The 27,418-nt window shown below is 35.7% G+C and overlaps 1 protein-coding gene across 2 annotated transcripts in view; it reads left to right on the top strand.

Annotated features, from left to right (window-relative positions):
- LOC105473292 (acyl-CoA synthetase short chain family member 3) overlaps positions 1–27,418 on the top strand; it is a 179,798-nt gene that overhangs the window by 135,395 nt on the left and 16,985 nt on the right. For both annotated transcript variants that reach the window (XM_011727032.3, XM_071071386.1), the window contains 4 exons: positions 696–791; positions 3,823–3,886; positions 15,767–15,848; positions 18,059–18,181. In XM_011727032.3, coding sequence (XP_011725334.2) covers positions 696–791; positions 3,823–3,886; positions 15,767–15,848; positions 18,059–18,181 — 365 coding nt within the window. The remainder of the gene's footprint in view (positions 1–695; positions 792–3,822; positions 3,887–15,766; positions 15,849–18,058; positions 18,182–27,418) is intronic.

Below are 27,418 nucleotides of genomic sequence, written 5' to 3'. Positions count from 1 at the left end.
GATGAAATAGTCAGCAGAGTATAATCATCTTCCTCCCTGTGTTTTGGGGCCTCTAACATCCAGGAACAGCAGATTGAACAACTTGATAAAGTATTGCCAAATTCAGCTTTAGATGCAGGTTCTCTAGGCAAGTGTAATTCTTAGGAAATTAGAGCATGATGTTATCCATATATTAAAAGTAATGGCAGAAACCACAATTACTTTTGCATCAACCTAATGATTTCAAAAATCTTTGGGTTACTTATTCTAGAGAATGAGCTAGAAATAACAAAAATATTTTGACACAGTCGTAATTAACAATGATAAAATAACTTTAGGTGAGTCAAGAGAAAGCATCTTTTCTAGTGATCATTTAGCTTTTAATGTGTGTTGTAGAACCGTCGCAGTCACATCATTTTCCATTCTTCACGCCTGCTGATCCACAATTGCAAACACTAGAGCAGCCTTTCTTTTCTTTAGAAGAAACACTGCTATATAAATTATTCTAATTATGAATTCTTAAGTTTTAATACTGTGGATATATTATAAGTTCCTAGATAGTTTTAAATTTTTTAATAATATATTTGCACTATTCATCTATTCCTAACGCAACTACATTATGTGCCAAACTAGGATGGGGTAGAGTGGCATGTACTCAAGAAACATTATGATTCCGAGTTAAAACATGAAGTGATAAATAACATTTCTTTCTCCAGAGACTGGATCTCCAATTACAGCGTCATGTGTTGGATTAGGCAATTCTAAAACACCTCCACCAGGGCAAGCAGGAAAAAGCGTTCCAGGATACAATGGTAAGGAGTGACCCTGATAATATGTAATGTTAATAAATGTGGCATTTTCTTGCATCTGGTATGTATTATATTGCATGAAACAAACTAGATGCTTAATTAGAATTCAGTTGAATGAATGTCTTGTATTAAAAAAGAATGCCTGAATTTTTGCTATGGAAAGTAAGTTGTGGATTTCCAGGATATGTTCTAAATGACTGTCGTAACCACAAAAATAATGTCATTTATAAGGTATGTTAGGAATATGGGTGTGAAATTACTATGAAGGAAACACCTGCTGGGGCCCAGTACTTTACATACATCATTTCATTTCATGCTGAAGTATATTTAATTCAGAGCTATCATTACTATTTTAGAGATGAGTTAACAAACTAGTTAACAGACTAAGTAGTTTTCTTAACACCAATGGTTAGATCCTGGGGACAATGCAAACCATTATCCTCAGAATTTGCTTGCTTTCATTTCAAAAGCTGCAATTTCTTATTATATATTACACCTGCTGCCTTTTAATTTAGGAGTGAGGACAAAATTTTTAAACCTTATTGTTTAAAAATAAAAACAGACCAGAAGTAGAGGTTCATGCCTGTAATCCCAGCATTTTGGAAGGCCAAGGCAGACGGATCACATGAGGTCAGGAGTTTGAGACCAGCCTGGCCAACATGGTGAAACCTTGTCTCTACTGAATATACAAAAATTAGCCAGGTGTGGTGGTGTGCGCTTGTAATCCCAGCTACTTGGGAGGCTGAGGCACGAGAATTGCTTGAACCCAGGAAGCAGAGGTTGCAGTGAGTTGAGATCATGCCACTGCACTCCAGCCTGGGCAACACAGTAAGATTCTGTATCAAAAGATAAATAAATAAATAATAAAAATAAAAACAAAGGGGGAGAATCCCAAAAGAACACATTTATTTGGTGCTGACTTTATGTGACTAAAAGCTATAATATCCTGTCAATTTTTGTTTTTAAATTTAGGGTAGTAATCATTATTCAGTAATTTCCCTTGGATGGCTCTCCCTAGGTGTATAAATTATACAAGTCATCTAACTTTTCAAACATTGTTTCCTTATTTCTAAATAAGAGTAATATTTTCATATGCTTTCCAGGGATTCTGTTTTGTGATGTTATGCAACAAAGCATTAACACAGCGCCTACCAGTAGAAAGACAGAATACGTCTTAGCTAGTAGTGCTACTAATATTTCAGGAAAGTCGGAGGACTGACTTGAGTTACACTACCACATTCATTTTACAGACAAGGAAAATGAGGCACAGAGGTTTTGTAAGTTGCTTAAGGTCACACAGTTTGGCTTAATAGAACTATGAAGTAAACCCAGCTTTGGGAGACAAAATATGATTCCTGACATATATTTCTTATTTGTATGTAAACTACAAAATTCAGAGATTTGTCTTTTGCTTCTCTAACATAAAAATATTGGATTTTCCATCTAGGACAATGACTAGTTACAAAAGCATGGATCATTTGGTTTAACCTAGCAGATACATTTATAAAAAGACACTTCAGATTTTATTATTATTATTATTATTCGGGGCAGAAATAGATATTCTGTGAAGTCAGTGACTTCTCCAGCCCTGGAATGGTGAACCCAGATTTAGTGAAATCCTCTGTTTGAACAGTCTGTCATCTCTTCTCCTTTTATCAGAAAAAAATGCTTTTATGTTAAGACATTTTTAGGGGTTTCTGATGGTGGAAGATGTTAAACACATTTCTCTGTTAGTATTTCAGTACCATTTTTCTATCTAGTTGTAAGAAATAGTTACGCTTTTTTCCCTCATGTAACTTTAATACAGAAGTTTCTCATTGTCTGAAGGCACTGGCTTGCAGACAGTATAGGTTAAACATTTATAACCAATGAACCAGTGACTTTATGACTGATAAATTTTACGTTTTGTGATTGTTTAGAAATTAAAATCTTAATGTAAGATTAAATAGTATAGTAAAAAATGGCAGGATCCTTTTAGGAAAGAAAAGAAAATCCTTTTTGTATAAAAACATTTAATTTAATGTGACACATTTATTGAGTACCTTATGCAAGCTTGTCACTTTGTATACATTTTAAAAATACTTCTTGCATAAGCGCTATGACAAAGAAACTTCTCCCATTTCATAGACAGGGAAACTGAATGGGTAACAGGATGTGCCCAGGGGCATATAGTGATTTGGCCATTGTACTGGGATTTAGGGAAACAAAGATAAATTAGCCTTGGCCTTCATGAACTCACAATCTAATGAGATACAGGTACTTCTCCTAACTGTCAATACAGAATTTTAAAACAAAGTGCTTCAGGAACACAAAGAAGGGAACGATTAATTTTTTTTTTTTCTGAGAGCAACAATCTTCTCTTCTCATAGCTGCTTAAGGTAGAATTACCTGGATGAATGAGGCCACATACATAATCTATTAAAGCCTAGAAGATGATGACTTATCTTCATATTTAGTTTGCACCAAGGGTTACTGAATGTGGATACAAGCTTTAATCTCCTAAACTCTTTTAGGATTTTATCAGGACAGCACAGAAAGTACTGAGATAATATTTGGGAGGATTAAATTGACCTAATTTAAAGCTCCTAAGTGGATATTAAGCTTTAAATCAGAATAAAGGGTTTTTGGTGCTTGTAAGTCTTTTATTTTTGTTGCGTATAATAATTTTTGGTATGTTTGAAAACTTCATTTCCTTTACTTTTTAAAAAGCTGAACATATTTTTAATGGTTCTAATAGATTACAAGGATATATTTAGTGGACATAGACATAGAGGTGAAATTATCACATGTTTGAAATATGATGTCTTCATTTAAGGGATATTCTGAAGGAAAATGTTTGATGTTGTTAAGAATCAAATACCTGTGCTCTTTTTTTTTCTAAGATATTTTAATTTATATATGTTCATGGTCTCACAGGAATTAAAATATTACTTTCTTAAGCTAGAGTTTTGTGGGTTGAATATAAAAATATAGAAAAATGTTTAAGCTTTAAAGTTACGTATTTTTATTCAAATATTTATATTTTACTTTGTAGTTATGATTTTGGATGACAACATGCAAAAACTGAAGGCTCGGTGTTTAGGAAATATTGTGGTAAAGTAAGCAAAAATTTCAATACTACTATTTTAAAGGGCAAAAACTGGTGTATATATTAAGAAAAAAATTGAGTCATTGCAGTGTTATTGCTACTGAGGCAGTTGTAGAAAGAACTTGTGTGTTGCCTAAGAACTGTGTCGGCTGTGTTGTAGTTTAAACATAGAAGCCCCATAAAATACAACCAATTTAAATGCAATTTTCAAAAACCACAAATTTTGCATCTTTTTAAATAACTTTCTTTTTCATTTTACAGGTTATGTATAGATGATACAGTTAACTTACATACAAAAAATAAAAACATGTAAATAAAGTTTCTGTACTCTCACCTCTCAGCAATACATTATTAATTTTGTAATATATATGACTTTCTACATTATTTTTGGTATAGATTCAGGGGTACATTTGCAGGTTTGTTTCATGGTATATTGCATAATCCTAGGGTTTGGACTTCTAGTGAACCCATCACCCGAATAGTGAACGTAGTATCCAATAGGTCGTTTTTCAACCCTTAACTCCCTCCCTCACATATTTTGGAGTCCCCAGAGTTTCTTGTTTTCATCATTATGTCCATGTGTACCCATTACTTAGCTCTCACTTATGAAAGAGAACATGCAATATTTGATTTTCTGTTTCTGATTTGACTTTCCACTTTTTGACAAACATTTTACAATGGTGAATCAATTTATTTTTGTATATTCCTGTTTTCCCTTACCGTTGTCTCACAGGCATGTTTAATTTTTACTCTGTTTTTAAAATTTTTATACCTGGTATAGGCTTCTTAGCATTTTTTGAATTTTATGATTATAAATAATACTATATTAAACATTTTTTGGTCTTGTTTTTCTGCTTTTCTGATAATTGCAATAGTATTGAAGAGATTGCTGAAAGTATAATTACTGCATCAAACAGTATCATCTTATAAAGTTCCAGACTTACCAAATATCCCATCTTCTTAACATTTTTTTAATCATTGTTCATTTGATAGGCAAAAGTGCTACCATTTAAAGTGAAAATATTTAAATTTACTTTAATTATATCAAGACAGGTACTTTAAAATTTGTGTGCTAGTGGAAGCAGAAATGGAAGTTGATTAAGTTAGAAGGTTCACAGTATGTGATATTTTAATAATTGAAAGAGAGGTTGCTTTAGTCCCTCTGATTAGCATGATATTGACATCTTTACTGATAGAGTTTAAGTAGTAGAATTCACCAGATTGAGCTACTATAAATACAGACCATCAGGTTTTAAAAATGATTTGCTTTCCTATTTATTTCTATTGGAAGTCAAAAGAACTCTTATTACTTGGCATTCTCAGATTGGTATAAGATTGCTTCCTATAAAGAAGATATTTTAAATTCAATGAAAATTATATGAAAAATGGTGGTTTAAAAAGAGGATGTTTCTTCAGGTAAAGATATTTTAACTATATAGAAAGCTAATAGAAAGCATACAAGTTATGATGTAATTCTTCTCATGCTCTTATCAGTAAACATGTAAGCACTATGTTACTTTGTTAAAAGTTTCCATTTTAAAACAACATATCCAACAAAATGAAAAAATTAAATATTGAACATACCATTTGTATTCACAGTTCTCTGAGCCGGAATCTGTAGTAACATACAGCTAATTCAAATTTGACCTGTTCAAGGGAAAAGGAGCAAGGGAAGAAGGGAAGGGCTGCTAAAGAAATTAATAATTTGAACATGTTTGTGGGTGGATGTTTAGCTTGCTTAGGGAATAAAATGTTTTTTGAAAGCTTTTCAAAGCACTTTAGCAGCATACATTTTTATATAACCTCCTAACTTTGTGAGTCATCTATTTCATAAAACAACCTTTTGCAAGATCTCAGAGGTGGCATTTGATGCCAGCACGGTTTTAAACTCCTCATCTGTTTTGTCACTCTAATTATGGGCTGCTTCACCCCACATCCATTCAGAGATAATAAAATATAGCAGTGTCCCACGTAAACTGTAATTTTTTTCTTATAGCCATTAGCGTTATTTCAAATACTTAAAACTAACAACTATTGCCTTAAAGCGTTCTATGGTTTAGATTGTCACCAATTCACAATTATATTTTTCCCTCTGTATTCCTAAAAGAATTTTATTGTACAGATCTGGGGTTCTGAGATTTCATTATAAATTAGTTGATGATGTAATATGTTATGACAAACAGTAGATTTGATTCCTGTCTTAGGTTAACAGTGAAACTAGATATTTGAATATATTATAAATCTTTTTGTATTAGAAAGGTAAGGTAGAAATAATCAGAAAACAAAGGTTACCACCAAGATTTATCTCTCTCCTGTTCTCTCTGTAACAAAACAGATTTTGAAACCTTTTTTCAGGAACTCATTTTATCTATGAGAGCAAGAATTTCCTTTTGAAACTCACATTGCCAGCAGCCATTTCACTCCAACTTATCAACCTGAAAAGGATTCACATATCCCAATGGCTGCCTGCAGTATGAGTAGGATGTTTTTATATTTAACGTCTATAACATTTCACATTATAGATCTTAAGACTCATTGTGTAGGTTCATATTTAGAAATAGTAATATGTGGAAACAAACAAACAAGTAAACAAAAACCAAAAAAACCTTTTGATCCACCTAGATTTTTCTACATTCTTTTTTATGACATTCTGAAAAGCACTGCTTTGTTCTCCTGGGGAACCCTTGACTAGAAGTTGGCCATTTAGGCAACTCCTAAACTACTATAGGCCTTAGGATATAATAAAAAGGAATCCTGCAATTTTAGTGTTTTATTAGATTACTTACATTCATAGAATTTATCTTTCTAGTAGAAGAGAGAATTTCATGTCCACATGAACGTTAGAAAATTCTTTTGATTTGGAAACCTACTCCAGGCAGTTAATTTAGTAAGAAAGTTATGGGATCTGAATTCCTATGAATACAAAATACTCATCAGTTTTAGAAGGTGTTCGTGTAATTGCATCCAGAGCTCCAAAGTGCAGAAATAAAACTATGAGTCAGTAATTTCCAGGCAACAGACAGTAGGGCATGAAAGAAAATTTTAACTGCAATTGCCTTTCTTCCTAGCACAGTGCTCATTGTTATTAAAGCCGTAGGTCTCTGGCTCTTTCTCTCTGATGGACAAACATTTTTCTCTGACCAGATCCATTGTTGCTATTGGAAGTGTGGCCTGTTCACCCTGTGCTGTATCCTGCAAGCCATAGTGGGGTGTGAGGGAGTTGTATGGAATTGTCCGGGTGGCTTTTACTTTAGTGCCTGCCAATTTCTCATTCTTCAGATATGGTTAACGACACCTATTCACATATTTACAGCTTCATATGAATGATTCGGTCACTGTGTTGCCATCTTGGGAAAGAGTCAGGGAAGCTTTCTTTTCATCAGGGTATCCTTTGAGTATAACTAAGCATGTCACATAATTATAATCCTGTTCCTTTCTAAATCTCATATACCGTTTTGACTGTGATATTTTATTAGCCTTTTAACAACACTATGAGTTAGGCAATAGGCAAACATTATCCTCCTCATTCTAGACATTACAAAGTATGCAACATTAATACTTTCACAGCTAGAACTCACATTATTGCCCAGTCTTTTGTCTGCGCCGAGGGAAATAAATTATGGTCAATCTCTTCTGGGGAGATAAAAAGTAACTTCATATGAAAATCTCGAGAAAATTCTAAGGACCCCATAGGAAATACTGAGAGTGCAAAGTTGGGATTTAACCCAGATCTCTCTAGGGAACAGTCTTCAATTTATTTCTATTGCCATGGAAATTCCAGATGGAGCAGTGAAAAATAGACCATTTTTTATCTAGGATAGGAGGCATCTAGGAGTGTAATATTTCAGATTGGCCAGGAATGTGTTACCTTCTAGGGTGATGGACATCCTTTGTCCTGCCCTAGCTATTTAAGGATTTCTCAGAACTCTAATTCTTCCCTTCCCACGTGACTGTCACTGCTGCTTCACTTATTCACCTTTCCCCTTCAGAATGGTCTTTTAGGAAAGAGAATTATCTAAGAGGACTCTCAATTCATAATTGGATGAGTTGTACCAAAACTCCCTCTTTCACTCTGCTTGGCAGAGTTGGGGAAGGTATCACGAGGTGGTGGCATTTGCTTTCACATTTGAGGGATGAGTATAGGTATCAACTAGTTCATTTCTTAGTATTTTTGCATCTTTCCCTTCCTTCTGCCAATCCAACACATTTTTACATTCTTGTAACTGTAGAAAAAAAATTCTTTTTCTATAACTTTAGAAAAAGAGCTCCAGTGCACCCCATTGTTCCAGAAGGAAGACCTTCACTTAATGTGTAATAATCCTTAACAATAAGAAGAAAGGTGTTCATTTGAAATACTGAAAAAAAAAAAATTCTGCTGTAGCTCATACGCACCTAATATCTATCTGGATCTTATTGCTTCTTTTCCCATGTTTTCTTTCATTGATCACATTTTCTTATCACATGTTTACACATATATATGTAAATACATATATGTATGTATGCACATGGAGCAATCCCTATTATCCATAGTTTCACTTTGCGCAGTTTCAGTTACCTGTGGTCGACCACAGTCCAAAGTTATTAAATGGAAGATTTCAGAAATAAATAATTCACATGTTTTAAATTGCACACCATTCTGAGTAGGTGATGAATTCTTTTACTGTCCTGCTTAGTCCTGCCAGGATGTGAATCAGCCCTTTGTCCAGTGTATCCATGTTGTCTATGCTACTGTCCTTTAGTCACTTAGTAGGCATCTTGGTTATCAGATTGGCTGTCTAGGTGTCTAGTGCTTGTGTGCAACCAACCTTTATTTTACTTAACAATGACCCTAAAGCACAATAGTAGTGATGCTGGCATATTGTTCTAAGTGTTCTATTTTGTTATTAGTTGTCGCTGTTCTTCTCTTTCTGTGCCTAATTTATAAATTAAACTTTATCATAGCTATGTATGTATAGGAAAAACCTTATTATATGTAGGGTTCAGTACTACCATGGTTTCAGGCACCCACTGAGAGTCTTGGACCATATTCCATGTAGATAAAGGGGAACTACTTTGTGTGTGTGTGTGTGTGTGTGTTTCTGTATGTGTGTGTCTATTGAAAACAAATGATTCCAATTCTGAATCCTTTTTTCTATTCCCCTTTTCTTTAGGAATATCGTATGTCTTCCTTTATGAGTCTTTCTTTAGAGATTTTTCTCAATATTCAAATTACCACATCTGATTTTTTAAGACACCACATTGTGTTAGTGAGGAACAGAAAGCATGTGCTTATCTTATCCTATCAATTACCAATTGCAATTTCATATCTTGCTTTTCAGTCTGATCCTCAGTCAGACTTGTGAATGATGAAGTAGTTTTCTGAGAGCATCTCAACTTAGGACAAACACACATGCTATTTCCAGCAGGTCCACACCTTGGATGGGGATAAAAACTTCTCTTCTAAGCACTACTGGCAAGGCGGAGTTTAACCACCTTCTGTAAAGTTCACCTGACGAACACTTGAGTGGCTGCATTTGATGTCATTTCATTAACTTAATGGAGTAGACATCATTCACTATCCTCCCTATCTGTATTCTAAAAATACTAAATTTCTTTTTCTTGTAGTTCACAAAGTGCTAGGATCTCCATGTGTCTGTGATCATAGTTTATATCCTTGGGTCGTTAATGTGTAACATGGTGCATGAGGAATACCAAACACCTAACAAATATTGACCAAAGGAAGAAAATGAATGTTTGTGTTAACGCATAAATAAATGAATAAATAAACAAGGCCATTGAATAATTCCTCTGGTGTTTTCTTCGCTACTGCTCAAATCTCCATCTTTTCTCTCTCCACTGGCTACTTCCACTCAAATCTTTCTCATATTAAATAAACCTGCCTTTGTGCATTAAACCACTGACATATACGTCTCCTTCCAATCACCCACAAATTTTAAAAAGTATGGTCTAAACTTACATGCCTACTTACTTCCTGTTTATTTCTTAATCACTCCAGCTGTTGCTTTCCCCACTCCATTGAAATGACAATTGTGAGAAAATGCACATCTTAATTACTAAGTTCCATGATCACTGTTGCATCTGCTTTCAAACAAAGTTTACACTTCATTTAACCTCGTTTCATACTCGGTCATTATTAAAACTGTATTCTAGTGGCTTCTTAGATACTACTTTCCCCTGGCTCTCATAATATCTCTGATTTTCTTTTCTTTTTTTTCTCAGTGGAGTTTTCTTCTTTGATATTTCTTTAACATTGATATGTAGCCGTAGAGCTACATTCTTCTTTTATACTCTCTCTGTGAATCATCTCATCAATTTCTAAGATTTCTGTAATTACCTAGCTACACATGGTGAGCATATCAATATGTCCACCCAGGCTCATCTCCCTTCTGATTTCAGACATATATTTATTGACATATTACTTGATAGCTCCATTTATGATGCCACACATTGCTAAAATTCAGTATCTAAACAAATTATCTGTCACCTCTCTACTTGTACAAATCCCAACATTCCACCACTCCTGAAAATACTGCTTTTACTACATTGCGCTCTTTGTGTTGGCATCACTATTGATCTGGAATAGAAACTTTCTATTTCCATCTAGAATAGAAACTTTCTATAGAAACTTTAAGAGTCAACTTTGATTTTTCTCTTTTCTTCAACCCTCACATTTAATTTTCATCCTCTTACTGTGGCTTCTCGTTATCCAGTTCATCACACCTGCTTTAGCACTCTTCTTAGAACAAAGATCCAACTACATCTTTAGTTTTTAAAACACCTTTGGTAACTTGACTTTAACATGTCCTATTGTACTAGTCAGGGTTCTCTGAAGAAATAGAACCAATAGGATGTACACACCTCCCCCCAACACACACACACACATATATATACATAAACACATATATACACACACACACACATATGTATAGAGAGGGAGAAATATTTGTTTTAAGGAATTAGCTCATGCAGTTGTGAAGGCTAGCAAGTATAAAATTTGCAGGACAGGCCAGCAGGCTGAAGACCCAGGAAAAGTTGTAGTTTGAGTCTGAAGGCAGAATTCCCTCTTCCTCCTGGGAGGTCAGACTTTTTTTTTCTATGAAGGACTTCAACTGATTGGATGAGGACCATTCACATTATGGAGGATAATCTGATTTACTCTAAATCTACTGATTTATATGTTAATTTCATCTAAAAAAAATACCTTCGCAGAAACACCTAGAATGCTTGATCAAATATCTGGGTACCCTGGCCAAGCTAAATTGATGCATAGAATTAACCATCACACCTATTCATAATGCCGAGGACTATTTATACACACACACACACACACACACGCATGCACATGCACTGTAAGTGTTGATTAGATTGAGCAGACCATTTGTAATTGTGCACTCATTATTCACTTCATTTTTAAGCCCTTATTGCTATACCTTACATATTTTAAGAAATCAGTATCTATTTGCTGATTAACTGACTGAATGGAAAAAATGAATGAAACAAAGAAACACATGAAAGGAAGGAAGGGCTTAGGTATGTTGGTCACACAGCATGAAGTGTCTTTCCTTCTTATTCCTTTCTCAGCTTCCTGAACCTATTCTTCAAGATTGAAATCATAGATCACTTTCTGCATGTCACATTCTTTGAGCTCACTCCTCTCTCATGTTTTCTTTTGTACAAAATGTCTTTCACATATTGCATAAATTGAATTATTTGTTAGATGCCTCTTCAGGATGATTTGAATGATACCATCACCTGCTTTTATCCTTTCACTATTCTGGGGCCTCATTCTCATTTTACCTCTTTTACTTCTTCCCCCACTTCTCACTCTTTTTCTTTTTCTCTTTGCTGCCATTTCCCAGCACCATGTGTCATATTTAATAGCAATCACCTCTGTAATCCAAAGGGAATCAGCTAGATATATGATGTCCCTCTTTAAGGGTGGCTTTAATTCCAGAGAGAAAGTGAAGAGCTGAGATTTTCTGTTCTTAATGATTAAGATTATAGATACTTTTCAATATGATTAGGATGACCTATTTTTACCGCTGAAGTACATTTTAGGTTAGGCTTTTCATTGAACAGAGGTTTTAATATTTGGTGATTGTTACTAACCTTCCAATAATTGGATGAAAGCCAAAGACATTCTCCGGGGAAACATACAGTCAAGTTTTACATTAAATTTCAGGGGGTTCAAAGAGTCCTCAGTGTTCATGCACCCCATAGTGTGTTATTCTTAATTCCCAGGGTCTAGAGGTATATATAAAGTTACTCAGACCTATCTTGTAAGAATGAGAGATGATATAAAAATGTCTATTGTCCTTGTTCTTCAGGAATTTTGTGCAGATATTTAAAGTTTTGTGCAATAGCTCTGGAAGCCTGTGTCCTTAAGGCTTATTTTTTTCTGGGAGATGGCTACCTATGCTTTCATTCTGTAGTCATCAATTAATTATAAGAATATACAAAGAACTCAAATTTACAAGAAAAAAAACACACAACCCCATCAAAAAGTGGGCAAAGGATATGAACAGACACTTCTCAAAAGAAGACATTTATGCAGCCAACAGACACATGAAAAAATGCTCATCATCACTGGCCATCAGAGAAATGCAAATCAAAACCACAATGAGATACCATCTCACACCAGTTAGAATGGCAATCATTAAAAAGTCAGGAAACAACAGATGCTGCAGAGGATGTGGAGAAACAGGAACACTTTTACACTGTTGGTGGGACTGTAAACTAGTTCAACCATTGTGGAAGACAGTGTGGTGATTCCTCAAGGATCTAGAACTAGAAATACCATTTGACCCAGCCATCCCATTACTGGGTATATACCCAAGGGATTATAAATCATGCTGCTATAAAGACTCATGCACATGTATGTTTATTGTGGCACTATTCACAATAGCAAAGACTTGAAACCAACCCAAATGTCCATCAATGACAGACTGGATTAAGAAAATGTGGCACATATACACCATGGAATCCCATGCATCCATAAAAAAGGATGAGTTCATGTCCTTTGTAGGGACATGGACGCAGCTGGAAACCATCATTCTCAGCAAACTATCGCAAGAACTGAAAACCAAACACCGCATGTTCTCACTAATAGGTGGGAATTGAACAATGAGATCACTTGGACACAGGAAGGGGAACATCACACACTGGGGCCTGTTGTGGGGTGGGGGGAGGGGGGGAAGGGATAGCATTAGAAGAAATACCTAATGTAAATGACGAGTTAATGGGTGCAGCACAGCAACATGGCACATGTATAAATATGTAACAAACCTGCACATTGTGCACATGTACCCTAGAACATAAAGTATAATAAAAACATAAATAAAAAAAGAAAAAATAATAAGAATATCACTGTAAAAAAAAGAAAAAAGAATATACTCTATCTGTTACAAATTGCTAGCACTGTATTTTCTCTCATGAGGTAAGAGGAAATACAGGTTAGCAGGGCATCTTCTTTTAAAAATAGAAGTTGCAAACATAATTGGCTTCTGGAAAGTATGAGATTTTCTCTCTCTCTCTAGTAATATTCTTTCTGTAAAATGCAATCCTCTTGGTCCTATCTATACACTCTGGATTAGGTACATACTAGGCTACCAGGACACTCAGCTCTTGCAAAAAGCACTAAATACTAACTCATTTAGGTTATGGTTGCGAACAGGTAGCAGTCTCTGCCGTGAGTAGATAGTGTGTGGATGCTGGTGGACCAAAATGTTTGATTTGGGGTAGATAAAATGGGAAAAAATGCCTTTTTAATATGTATTTTTTGATATGCATAGCTCTCATCATGGGCAATATTACATGTTCAGAAATTTGGATCAGCAATCAGGTGGAACTAAGAAACAGCTGTTCCCATTGTACCTGGCATATACACTGTAATTTGCTTCAGACTCCACCACTCTCTATTGCCCTCAATCCATCATAAATGTCAGCTGCCATTGATTATCACAGATACTTCTTCTTTTTCTTTAGTATAGTAGAGCAATAATTTCCAATACCCATGTATATGTCAAAAATGGCACCATGAAATACAGAAAAACCCTGTATATCATTATATATTTCTTGGGAGCAACTGAAAATTGTCTGTTATTTAATATGCAAGCAGAATGCATCTTCATCAGGTTTATTATCATTTATTTTACATACAATTGCTTCACTCACTAATGTTATTTCTCTTTGCCCATATTGGCATGTGATTTGCCACTTTTTTTCCTAAGGTCCTCTTCACTTTTTCACCTTCAGCATCCTGAAAGTGCTGCTAAATTGATTTTTAGTATTTGTTATAGTCTTATTTTATTTCAGTGCTTAAAAATCAATGATTTTACACTTTTCTGTAAAATATTAACAATTAAAACAAACTAATGAAGTGCTGTTATCGATATGGTTATTTACAAGTATTTACATAATAAGCTCAGTTAAAAGAAACTGGAGGGATTATTGGCTGCAACCTATTGCCTTCATATGGATTTAGCAAACAGTAATAATCACAACAGCAACAGCAACAATACAACAGCATTTCTTTGGATTATTTTACAGATTACAAAATACCCTCATGTGCATTTTATGTAATTACATGAAGTCCAGAAATGCTGACATAGTATATTTCCTCTGTCTTAAAATAATTTTAAATAAAGAGCATCTAGCAAGAGAGAACTCCTCCCCTGAATCACTACTGGGAGGCTGGACATTATACAAATGGGCAGTGTCTACTGGCTGCTCAAGGAGGCATAGGCAGCTGCCTCCACTTGTAACAGCATTTTGTTCCTGACAGAATGTGAGAGTAAAATTCAGTGCCATGAAGTTCTAATGTTGAGGTGGGGCCATGTGACCACACTGCTTTCTTTTGTACTGTCAGATCCGAAAATCCTGCTTGTGGAGAATGTGTGATGTCGTCTTACATGGACACTAGCCATCTGTACTTCATTTTCAATTTTCTCAGCGTCAGAACTATGAATTTACAACTCCATTTAGTGTTTTTTTTTATTGCGTAAATATGGGAGGGTAGGTTTTGAAAGCCCCTACGTTTTACAGTATTGAAAATTCCCAACTAGAGTATCTAAAAGGTTTCTGTGTTCAGAAAGCAATTTGAGTGGTTGTCTTTGTTAGTAGGCACTTCCTACAAGGAAAAAATATGAGAATTTCATTTATTTATGTAAACATAGATAGATAAACAAGTAGACAGAGGTTAAGCCCTTGCCATGCATATAACACCTGTTTGACACTATAAATGAAAGAAGTATAAGGAGGAAATTTGCTGAAAACAAAAGATACATAGTTCTGTGTATTTTCTATGCTGAAGCATTTCCATGTGTTTATAGAAGTGAGAAATCACATAGTTCTGGATGATCATGAAAAGAAAAAGGAGGAGGAAGCAGTAAGAGAGAATTCCCAGCGGAGGGAGGCATATTGATTATGAAGATAAGTTTGTACACTGAGTGCTTAATTAGAATATTCTGTTACACAAAGAGACAGGCAAAGATGACAGTATGTTGATACTTCAAAAAATAAATTAACTTTTCAATGGTGAAAGAATAGTTTTCTAAGAAAGTAATTCAATGACACGTTTTTTGGTTCTTTTTTTGCAGATACTATGTTTTTCATTGAAACAATGATTATTGCTAATAGTTATTTGAATTCCACATATTTGTGCCTTTTGTGCACTTTCCAGAGACTAAAGTCATTCTTCAACAATTCTGCTGTACAATGGTCAGCTACATAAAACTCAGTTAGACATGAGCTATCCAGCAGATTTAGGGGTTATATTTCAATGTGGGATTTGAATTGTAATTATCCATCACACTAGAAAAATAATAGTTCTAATCAACCTGTCTTTATTATCACTTTCATCATAATTTTAACTGCTCTGTTTTTATATAAGGTTGCCATTGCCACCTGGGGCCTTTTCAGGACTCTGGAAGAATCAGGAAGCATTCAAGCATTTATACTTTGAAAAATTTCCTGTAAGAACTTTAATATGCTTTTTTTTTATCTTCTTATGTACTTTTCTATAATTCTTGCCTATTAAATTGAGAAACTTGCTCCTAGAATCGTAGATCAAAAAGAAACTTTTAAAGGTTATCTGGACCAGTTTCCAGCTCCCAGGGATAAGAATGCCCAACTCATAATTATCTAAATAAGTCAATTTTATACTTATTGTCAGTCTCTAGACATAGACATTTCTTGGTTTTTCTTAGCAGCTTTTCCTAGAATTTAATAGTCCTCAGTGTCAGGACATCAGGACATTATTTGTTACATAAAAATGTCGTTTGGACTTTCTATATTGTTTCCTCTACTTGCTTCCTCTGTATCAACAGACAGAGAGTAACAAATCAGAATTATATAATGTCATTCAGACCCTTTAACCTCTTATTGGTTATATGAGCAAATTCCATTCAGCTTGCCCAGAAGTTGTATTTTTCCATTTCTTTATTTTTGACACCATTTCTTGAATGTTCTCTGAGTGCTTTATTTTTAAACCTTATTTTAAAAATACAGATACAGGACAGAAACAGTGTACTCAAAGCCCAACACCCAGCGTCCTGGATAACAAAAAGTGCCTTCCTGTTTCACATTCTGTCATCATGTGAAACTTGTTACTCCATGCCGTGGTGATGTGTGTTATGTTTATAACAGCAATTCATTAATAAAACACATCAGGGTCTGCTCACATCATCTTTCGGTTGTCCCTCTACTTACACCCCCCTCCCCCACTGCCTAACCCCAACAGGGGCACCTGGTTCTCATTTTTCACTAAGTAAAATTCTGAATGAACAGAATTTCACTAAAATTTTGCCAAAGTATTTAGCATTTTATCTTTATTATTTGTTAGTGAAGGAAAGATAACCTAATCAACCAGACAAATGACAAGAATTAAAATAACTTTCTTTAGGAAGAAATTGCAGCATTGAATGACCTCAATAGCCAAGATTAAACATCCCCTGATAGAGTGTGGCAGGGAAGATTTGTCAGTGTAGTTGACTCCAGTAAGCCCAATCTATCTGCATGATGGGCCATAGTTAATCATCAGAGTGCAGGTGGTGAGATCATTGATTATAGCCTGGCAATGGCAAATGATATGTGCATGTGGTATTGACATGATCACCTTTAACACTAAAAGCTCCCTCAAAGCCCCTGTTTATGGCTACACTATGTGAAGTGACTCTGTACTCTGTCTTTTTACCTCATCTCAAACCTATTATTTGAGGAATTAATAACAGCACAGAAGGGTTGAGTAATTTCCCATGAGTTCACATAAGTGAGAAGTGATGGAACTGAGACGAACCAAAATAGTCAGGCTTCAGAGTTCATACTCTTAACTACTACTCTAGGTTGCCTCTCTAATATTAATAAAAGTATTAATTGCAGTAAAATTATTGAGAGCTCATGATATGCCAGAGTCTGTCCTCTTTCACTTATATACACTGTTTCATGTGTGCTTCACAGAAGCCTTAGAAGGCAGAGCTCATTTTCCCATTTAACAGATGAGAATACTGAAGTCTCAGAAAGTCTAAGAAACACAATAGTGGCTTTCCAGGATTTGTACTAAAGTCCATGCTCATAAACATAGGTATCAAAATAACTCAGAAGCATAAGGAAAAATAATATTTATTTTTTCTACTTCTTATTCTTTATTATTCTTATTCTACTGTCATTTCTAGACCAGCAACAATGTTTTACTTTGAGTGACTAAAAATTAAATTTCATACTTACTATTAAATTTCACTGAAGCTTGAGTCCAATCCTAACCTATATTAATAAACTAGTGCTGTATTGGGAAATTATTCACTGGGAGCTTTAAAGCTTTTAAAAGTTAATACAATTAAAGAAGAAATGTATCAAAGAATTACTTTGCAATATCAAAGTATATTAGAATTAGTATTAAGCTATTACTTCTCCATTAAAAAAAGAAATCAGATTCATAAACTTTACAACTCTATATTCAAACACTTAAACATTTCTAAAAACACTTCTTATTCTTGGCTGTTAAAGGAGCAAAGAGATTCTAGCAGTTTCCAGATAAAAAGTAGTGTAATTTCCTAGTCTAGTTATGAAAAATAGCAAAAGTTCACAGTAAATCCATTTCTATTACATTGTATATTTTACAAAGTTTAAAACGATTACATTACTTCATGGTACATGCTAATCAAATATTATTTTTTCTTGTTTTCAGGGATATTATGATACCATGGATGCTGGTTACATGGATGAAGAAGGCTATGTGTATGTTATGTCTCGAATGGACGATGTAATAAATGTTGCAGGTCACAGAATTTCTGCAGGTGCCATTGAAGAGGTATTGATGAATATTGGTATTCTATTCCAAGTAGTGTTTAGACACAGAGCTGCACTGAAGACTATATTGAGATTATTTCACTTGGAAAATTACCACACCCTTCATTTGCAGCAGAGGCTAGGTTACTCTTGTATCTCTCTCACCTCACTTTCTCTCTTTTACATATTCCTATTCCCTACACTCCCACATCCCTGGGTGGTAGTGAAGAGTTTTAAACACTTACATATATTTTTTTCTTTATGGGAGAGCCTGTGTACATTTGTCTCTCTTTTTTTTTTTAATTTATTTATTATTATTATACTTTAAGTTGTAGGGTACATGTGCATAACGTGCAGGTTTGTTACATATGTATACTTGTGCCATGTTGCTGTGCTGCAGCCATCAACTCGTCATTTACATCAGGTATAACTCCCAATGCAATCCCTCCCCCCTCCCCCCTCCCCATGATAGGCCCCGGTGTGTGATGTTCCCCTTCCTGAGTCCGAGTGATCTCATTGTTCAGTTCCCACCTATGAGTGAGAACATGCGGTGTTTGGTTTTCTGTTCTTGTGATAGTTTGCTAAGAATGATGGATTCCAGCTGCATCCAAGTCCCTACAAAGGACTCAAACTCATCCTTTTTTATGGCTGCATAGTATTCCATGGTGTATATGTGCCACATTTTCTTAATCCAATCTGTCACTGATGGACATTTGGGTTGATTCCAAGTCTTTGCTATTGTGAATAGTGCTGCAATAAACATACGTGTGCATGTGTCTTTATAGCAGCATAATTTATAATCCTTTGGGTATATACCCAGTAATGGGATGGCTGGGTCATATGGTACATTTAGTTCTAGATCCTTGAGGAATCGCCATACTGTTTTCCATAATGGTTGAACTAGTTTACAATCCCACCAACAGTGTAAAAGTGTTCCTATTTCTCCACATCCTCTCCAGCACCTGTTGTTTCCTGACTTTTTAATGATTGCCATTCTAACTGGTGTGAGATGGTATCTCATTGTGGTTTTGATTTGCATTTCTCTGATGGCCAGTGATGATGAGCATTTTTTCATGTGTCTGTTGGCTGTATGAATGTCTTCTTTTGAGAAATGTCTGTTCATATCCTTTGCCCACTTTTTGATGGGGTTGTTTGTTTTTTTCTTGTAAATTTGTTTGAGTTCTTTGTAGGTTCTGGATATTAGCCCTTTGTCAGATGAGTAGATTGCAAAAATTTTCTCCCATTCTGTAGGTTGCCTGTTCACTCTGATGGTAGTTTCTTTTGCTGTGCAGAAGCTCTTTAGTTTAATGAGATCCCATTTGTCAATTTTGGCTTTTGCTGTCGTTGCTTTTGGTGTTTTAGACATGAAGTCTTTGCCCATGCCTATGTCCTGAATGGTACTACCTAGGTTTTCCTCTAGGATTTTTATGGTATTAGGTCTAACATTTAAGTCTCTAATCCATCTTGAATTAATTTTCGTATAAGGAGTAAGGAAAGGATCCAGTTTCAGCTTTCTACTTATGGCTAGCCAATTTTCCCAGCACCATTTATTAAATAGGGAGTCCTTTCCCCATTTCTTGTTTCTCTCAGGTTTGTCAAAGATCAAATGGCTGTAGATGTGTGGTATTATTTCTGAGGACTCTGTTCTGTTCCATTGGTCTATATCTCTGTTTTGGTACCAGTACCATGCTGTTTTGGTTACTGTAGCCTTGTAGTATAGTTTGAAGTCAGGTAGCGTGATGCCTCCAGCTTTGTTCTTTTGACTTAGGATTGTCTTGGAGATGCGGGCTCTTTTTTGGTTCCATATGAACTTTAAAGCAGTTTTTTCCAATTCTGTGAAGAAACTCATTGGTAGCTTGATGGGGATGGCATTGAATCTATAAATTACCTTGGGCAGTATGGCCATTTTCACGATATTGATTCTTCCTATCCATGAGCATGGTATGTTCTTCCATTTGTTTGTGTCCTCTTTTATTTCACTGAGCAGTGGTTTGTAGTTCTCCTTGAAGAGGTCCTTTACATCCCTTGTAAGTTGGATTCCTAGGTATTTGATTCTCTTTGAAGCAATTGTGAATGGAAGTTCATTCCTGATTTGGCTCTCTGTTTGTCTGTTACTGGTGTATAAGAATGCTTGTGATTTTTGCACATTAATTTTGTATCCTGAGACTTTGCTGAAGTTGCTTATCAGCTGAAGGAGATTTTGGGCTGAGACAATGGGGTTTTCTAAATATACAATCATGTCATCTGCAAACAGGGACAATTTGACTTCTTCTTTTCCTAACTGAATACCCTTGATTTCTTTCTCTTGCCTGATTGCCCTAGCCAGAACTTCCAACACTATGTTGAATAGGAGTGGTGAGAGAGGGCATCCCTGTCTTGTGCCAGTTTTCAAAGGGAATTTTTCCAGTTTTTGCCCATTCAGTATGATATTGGCTGTGGGTTTGTCATAAATAGCTCTTATTATTTTGAGGTACGTTCCGTCAATACCGAATTTATTGAGCATTTTTAGCATGAAGGGCTGTTGAATTTTGTCAAAAGCCTTTTCTGCATCAATTGAGATAATCATGTGGTTCTTGTCTTTGGTTCTGTTTATATGCTGGATTATGTTTATTGATTTGCGAATGTTGAACCAGCCTTGCATCCCAGGGATGAAGCCCACTTGATCATGGTGGATAAGCTTTTTGATGTGTTGCTGAATCCGGTTTGCCAGTATTTTATTGAGGATTTTTGCATCGATGTTCATCAGGGATATTGGTCTAAAATTCTCTTTTTTTGTTGTGTCTCTGCCAGGCTTTGGTATCAGGATGATGTTGGCCTCATAAAATGAGTTAGGGAGGATTCCCTCTTTTTCTATTGATTGGAATAGTTTCAGAAGGAATGGTACCAACTCCTCCTTGTACCTCTGGTAGAATTCAGCTGTGAATCCATCTGGTCCTGGACTTTTTTTGGTTGGTAGGCTATTAATTGTTGCCTCAATTTCAGAGCCTGCTATTGGTCTATTCAGGGATTCAACTTCTTCCTGGTTTAGTCTTGGAAGAGTGTAAGTGTCCAGGAAATTATCCATTTCTTCTAGATTTTCCAGTTTATTTGCGTAGAGGTGTTTATAGTATTCTCTGATGGTAGTTTGTATTTCTGTGGGGTCGGTGGTGATATCCCCTTTATCATTTTTAATTGCGTCGATTTGATTCTTCTCTCTTTTCTTCTTTATTAGTCTGGCTAGTGGTCTGTCAATTTTGTTGATCTTTTCAAAAAACCAACTCCTGGATTCATTGATTTTTTGGAGGGTTTTTTGTGTCTCTATCTCCTTCAGTTCTGCCCTGATCTTAGTTATTTCTTGCCTTCTTCTAGCTTTCGAATGTGTTTGCTCTTGCTTCTCTAGTTCTTTTAATTGCGATGTTAGAGTGTCAATTTTAGATCTTTCCTGCTTTCTCTTGTGGGCATTTAGTGCTATAAATTTCCCTCTACACACTGCTTTAAATGTGTCCCAGAGATTCTGGTATGTTGTATCTTTGTTCTCATTGGTTTCAAAGAACATCTTTATTTCTGCCTTCATTTCGTTATGTACCCAGTAGTCATTCAGGAGCAGGTTGTTCAGTTTCCATGTAGTTGAGCGGTTTTGATTGAGTTTCTTAGTCCTGAGTTCTAGTTTGATTGCACTGTGGTCTGAGAGACAGTTTGTTATAATTTCTGTTCTTGTACATTTGCTGAGGAGTGCTTTACTTCCAATTACGTGGTCAATTTTGGAGTAAGTATGATGTGGTGCTGAGAAGAATGTATATTCTGTTGATTTGGGGTGGAGAGTTCTATAGATGTCTATTAGGTCTGCTTGCTGCAGAGATGAGTTCAATTCCTGGATATCCTTGTTAACTTTCTGTCTCGTTGATCTGTCTAATGTTGACAGTGGAGTGTTGAAGTCTCCCATTATTATCGTATGGGAGTCTAAGTCTCTTTGTAAGTCTCTAAGGACTTGCTTTATGAATCTGGGTGCTCCTGTATTGGGTGCATATATATTTAGGATAGTTAGCTCTTCCTGTTGAATTGATCCCTTTACCATTATGTAATGGCCTTCTTTGTCTCTTTTGATCTTTGATGGTTTAAAGTCTGTTTTATCAGAGACTAGTATTGCAACCCCTGCTTTTTTTTGTTCTCCATTTGCTTGGTAAATCTTCCTCCATCCCTTTATTTTGAGCCTATGTATGTCTCTGCGTGTGAGATGGGTCTCCTGAATACAGCAGACTGATGGGTCTTGACTCTTTATCCAGTTTGCCAGTCTGTGTCTTTTAATTGGAGCATTTAGTCCATTTACATTTAAGGTTAATATTGTTATGTGTGAACTTGATCCTGCCATTATGATATTAACTGGTTATTTTGCTCGTTAGTTGATGCAGTTTCTTCCTAGCCTCAATGGTCTTTACATTTTGGCATATTTTTGCAATGGCTGGTACCGGTTGTTCCTTTCCATGTTTAGTGCTTCCTTCAGGGTCTCTTGTAAGGCAGGCCTAGTGGTGACAAAATCTCTAAGCATTTGCTTATCTGTAAAGGATTTTATTTCTCCTTCACTTATGAAACTTAGTTTGGCTGGATATGAAATTCTGGGTTGAAAATTCTTTTCTTTAAGAATGTTGAATATTGGCCCCCACTCTCTTCTGGCTTGTAGAGTTTCTGCCGAGAGATCTGCTGTTAGTCTGATGGGCTTCCCTTTGTGGGTAACCCGACCTTTCTCTCTGGCTGCCCTTAAGATTTTTTCCTTCATTTCAACTTTGGTGAATCTGGCAATTATGTGTCTTGGAGTTGCTCTTCTCGAGGAGTATCTTTGTGGCGTTCTCTGTATTTCCTGGATTTGAATGTTGGCCTGCCCTACTAGGTTGGGGAAGTTCTCCTGGATGATATCCTGAAGAGTGTTTTCCAACTTGGTTCCATTTTCCCCCTCACTTTCAGGCACCCCAATCAGACGTAGATTTGGTCTTTTTACATAATCCCATACTTCTTGCAGGCTTTGTTCATTTCTTTTTCTGCTTTTTTCTTTTGGTTTCTCTTCTCGCTTCATTTCATTCATTTGATCCTCAATCGCTGATACTCTTTCTTCTAGTTGATCGAGTCGGTTACTGAAGCTTGTGCATTTGTCACGTATTTCTCGTGTCATGGTTTTCATCTCTTTCATTTCGTTTAGGACCTTCTCTGCATTAATTACTCTAGCCATCAATTCTTCCACTTTTTTTTCATGATTTTTAGTTTCTTTGCGCTGGGTACGTAATTCCTCCTTTAGCTCTGAGAAATTTGATGGACTGAAGCCTTCTTCTCTCATCTCGTCAAAGTCATTCTCCGTCCAGCTTTGATCCGTTGCTGGCGATGAGCTGCGCTCCTTTGCCGGGGGAGATGCGCTCTTATTTTTTGAATTTCCAGCTTTTCTGCCCTGCTTTTTCCCCATCTTTGTGGTTTTATCTGCCTCTGGTCTTTGATGATGGTGATGTACTGATGGGGTTTTGGTGTAGGTGTCCTTCCTGTTTGATAGTTTTCCTTCTAACAGTCAGGACCCTCAGCTGTAGGTCTGTTGGAGATTGCTTGAGGTCCACTCCAGACCCTGTTTGCCTGGGTATCAGCAGCAGAGGCTGCAGAAGATAGAATATTTCTGAACAGCGAGTGTACCTGTCTGATTCTTGCTTTGGAAGCTTCCTCTCAGGGGTGTACTCCTCCCTGTGAGGTGTGGGGTATCAGACTGCCCCTAGTGGGGGATGTCTCCCAGTTAGGCTACTCAGGGGTGAGGGACCCACTTGAGCAGGGAGTCTGTCCCTTCTCAGATCTCAACCTCCGTGTTGGGAGATCCACTGCTCTCTTCAAAGCTGTCAGACAGAGTCGTTTGCGTCTGCAGAGGTGTCTGCTGCGTTTGTTTAGTTTACTGTGCCCTGTCCACAGAGGTGGAGTCTACAGAGACAGGCAGGTTTCCTTGAGCTGCTGTGAGCTCCACCCAGTTCGAGCTTCCCAGCAGCTTTGTTTACCTACTTAAGCCTCAGCAATGGCGGGCGCCCCTCCCCCAGCCTCGCTGCTGCCTTGCCGGTAGATCACAGACTGCTGCGCTAGCAATGAGGGAGGCTCCGTGGGTGTGGGACCCTCCCGGCCAGGTGTGGGATATGATCTCCTGGTGTGCCTGTTTGCTTAAAGCGCAGTATTGGGGTGGGAGTTACCCAATTTTCCAGGTGTTGTGTGTCTCAGTTCCCCTGGCTAGGAAAAGGGACTCCCTTCCCCCTTGCGCTTCCCAGGTGAGGCAATGCCTCGCCCTGCTTCAGCTCTCGCTGGTCGGGCTGCAGCAGCTGACCAGCACCAATTGTCCGGCACTCCCCAGTGAGATGAACCCAGTACCTCAGTTGAAAATGCAGAAATCACCGGTCTTCTGTGTCGCTCGCGCTGGGAGTTGGAGACTGGAGCTGCTCCTATTCGGCCATCTTGCTCCGCCCCCACATTTGTCTCTTAATATTTACTACTTGAATGTCTCTAGCTTCTTGATTTACTCATGTTTAATCATCAGGTTTGCATACGGTCTTTAAGTGGTGTGGGATTAAACATTTTATTGTACTCTTAAATCCTGAGAATTTTCTTCCAATGTAAGTCACGTAAAATCTCCAGAAGAGGTTTTTAAAAATGTTTTAAAAACTTACTCCTATGGAGTAAAATCTACATTATTGTTATACAATACTGTGAGTATTTATACTAATATAGTTTCTTGTAACCATCACCAGGGAAAGGATACAATTTCAACACTGTCAAAGAATTCTCTCACAATGTCACCTTCGTATTCTGACTCTCGTAAACCTTGTTTTTGTCTCCGTTCCTATGTTTTAACCTTCTCTCCAATTTTATATAAATAGATTATACAGTGTTGTAACCTTTGAGACTGGGTTATTTCATTTAGGAATATATATTTTAGATCCTTCCAAGTTGTTGCATTTATTACGAATTTGCCTTTTTATGTTGTTGTATAGAATTCCATCGTGTGGCTATACTAACAAGTTTATGTATCCATTCATCCATTAAAGGACAAATGGGTTATCTCTAGTTTGGAGCAGTTTTAAATAGGGCTGTTATACACATTCAAATACAGGTGTTTGTGTAAAGAATGTTTTATTTCTCTATGATAAATACCTAAGTGAGTTTTCTGGGTTATATGTTAAATGTATGTTTAAGGTTGTGAGAAACCACCAAAGTGTTTTCCCGTGTTACTGTGCTATTTTACCTAGCCACCAGCAGTATTTAAGGGTTTATAATTTTCCCCGTTCTTTCTAGAACTTGGTAGTGTCATTACTCTTGATTAAACCATTCTACTAGGTGTGTAATAATAGCTCATTGTGCATGTGATTTGCATTTCTGTAAAAACTAATGATATTGGGCATCTGATCACAAGCTTATTTGCCATCCATATATCTTTTTTGATGAGATAGTTGTTAAAATCTTCAACCCATTTTCTTTTTTATTTGGATTGTTTCTTTTTTATTGTTTAGTTTTGTAAGTTCTTTATATATTCTATATCCAAGTCCTTTATCTGATGTGCAGTTTGCAAATTTTTTTTCTAGTTTCTGACTGATATTTTTATTTTGTTAGAAGTGCCCATAACAGAGAAAAAAAAATGGTTTTCATTTTGATGAAGTCTAATTTATAATTTTTTCTTTTACAGATTATGATTTTAGTATTGTATATAAAAACTCTTTCCTAACTCAGCATCACAAAGATTTTCTCTTGTTTTTATCTAAGAGTTTTATAGTTTTATGTTTTACATTTAGTTTTATTGTTTTAATTTATATCATTTAAAATTTAAATTTGAGTTAGTTTTTTAATATAGCGCAAGGTGTAGGTTGATACATAATTTTTTAAGTGGATGCCAGTTGTTCCGGCATCATTTGTTGAAAAAAACTGCCCTTTCTCTGTTGAATTGCCTTTGAATCTTTGTCAAAAATCAGGTGATAATATTGGGGTGGGTCTGTTTCTAGAATATCTTGTCTATTTCATTGATCTATGTTTTTACCAATACTATACTGTCTTGACACTGTAGCTTTATAGTATATTTTAGAGTTGAATAATGTGAGTCCTCCATATCTGCTCTTTTTTTCAGTCTTGTTGTAGCTATACTAGTTCCTCTAGGTATTCCACATACACATTTGAATAAGATTTTCTATAGGTACAACAAACCCATACATAAATTTTTATTGAGATTGTGTTAAATCCATATATTAATTGGAAAAAATTGCTATTTCAAACTTACTGAGTTCAAGCCACGAGTTTTGTATATTTCTTTCTTTAGGACTTCTTTGGTTTGTTTCTCTAATACTTTGTAGTTTTTAGCATACAAATTCTGAACAAGTTTTGTTAAGTTTATACTTAAATCTTTAATTTTTTAGCTATTGTAAATAGTATTTTTAAAAAACTTTGGTTTCAAATTTTTCATTGTTAGTGGATAGAAATAACTACTGACCTTTTTGCAGACTGATATGTAACCTATGATCTTATTGAATTTGCTTGCTAGCTCTAGCAGTATTTTTGGTAGACTTGTTGAGACTTTCTGTGTAAACAATTATGTTACATGTGAATAAAAACATTTTTATTACTTTCTTTCCTATTTGAATGGTTTTTACGTTTTTTTCTTGCCTTTGGAACTGGCTAGAACTTGGGGTAGGATGTTGAATAAGATTGGCAAGAGCAGACACCCTTGTCCTGTTCCTGATCTTAGGGTAAAGGCAATAATGGAGCTAACTGTAGGTATTTCTGTAAATATATACTTTATCAAACAGAATAAATGTTTTTTATTTCTAATTTGCTGAAGTGTTATTTTTAGTTATGAATTAATGTTGAATTTTATCAAATGATTTTTCTGCCCCTATTGATAAGAACGTGGTTTTTCTTTTTAACAGTGTTGTGTGAATTACATTAAATAATTTTCAGCTGTTGAACTAGTCGTGCATTCCTGGGACAAATTTTACATGATTCCAATGATTTATTGTTTTTACACATTGATTTGTTTAATCAATAGTAATTTTCCTTATTCTGAAATATACTGTTTGTGGTAATCACATAGTCTTTCTTTTCTTTGAATCATGTTTGAATCATTGATCTTTTTCCATGTTTTCATTTTTAATCTATCTGTATTATGTTTCATATGGATTTCTTGTAGACAGCATCTACTTAGATCATATGGACAGCATGTATTTGTTTTTATGTTTATCCAATCTGACAATCTCTATCATTTAGTGTTTTCAGATAATTTACATTTAAT

The sequence above is a fragment of the Macaca nemestrina genome, chromosome 10, assembly GCF_043159975.1.
Source record: "Macaca nemestrina isolate mMacNem1 chromosome 10, mMacNem.hap1, whole genome shotgun sequence".
NCBI lineage: Eukaryota > Metazoa > Chordata > Mammalia > Primates > Cercopithecidae > Macaca > Macaca nemestrina.
Note: the sequence above shows the minus strand (reverse complement) of the source record. Positions and strands in the feature narration are given on the sequence as shown.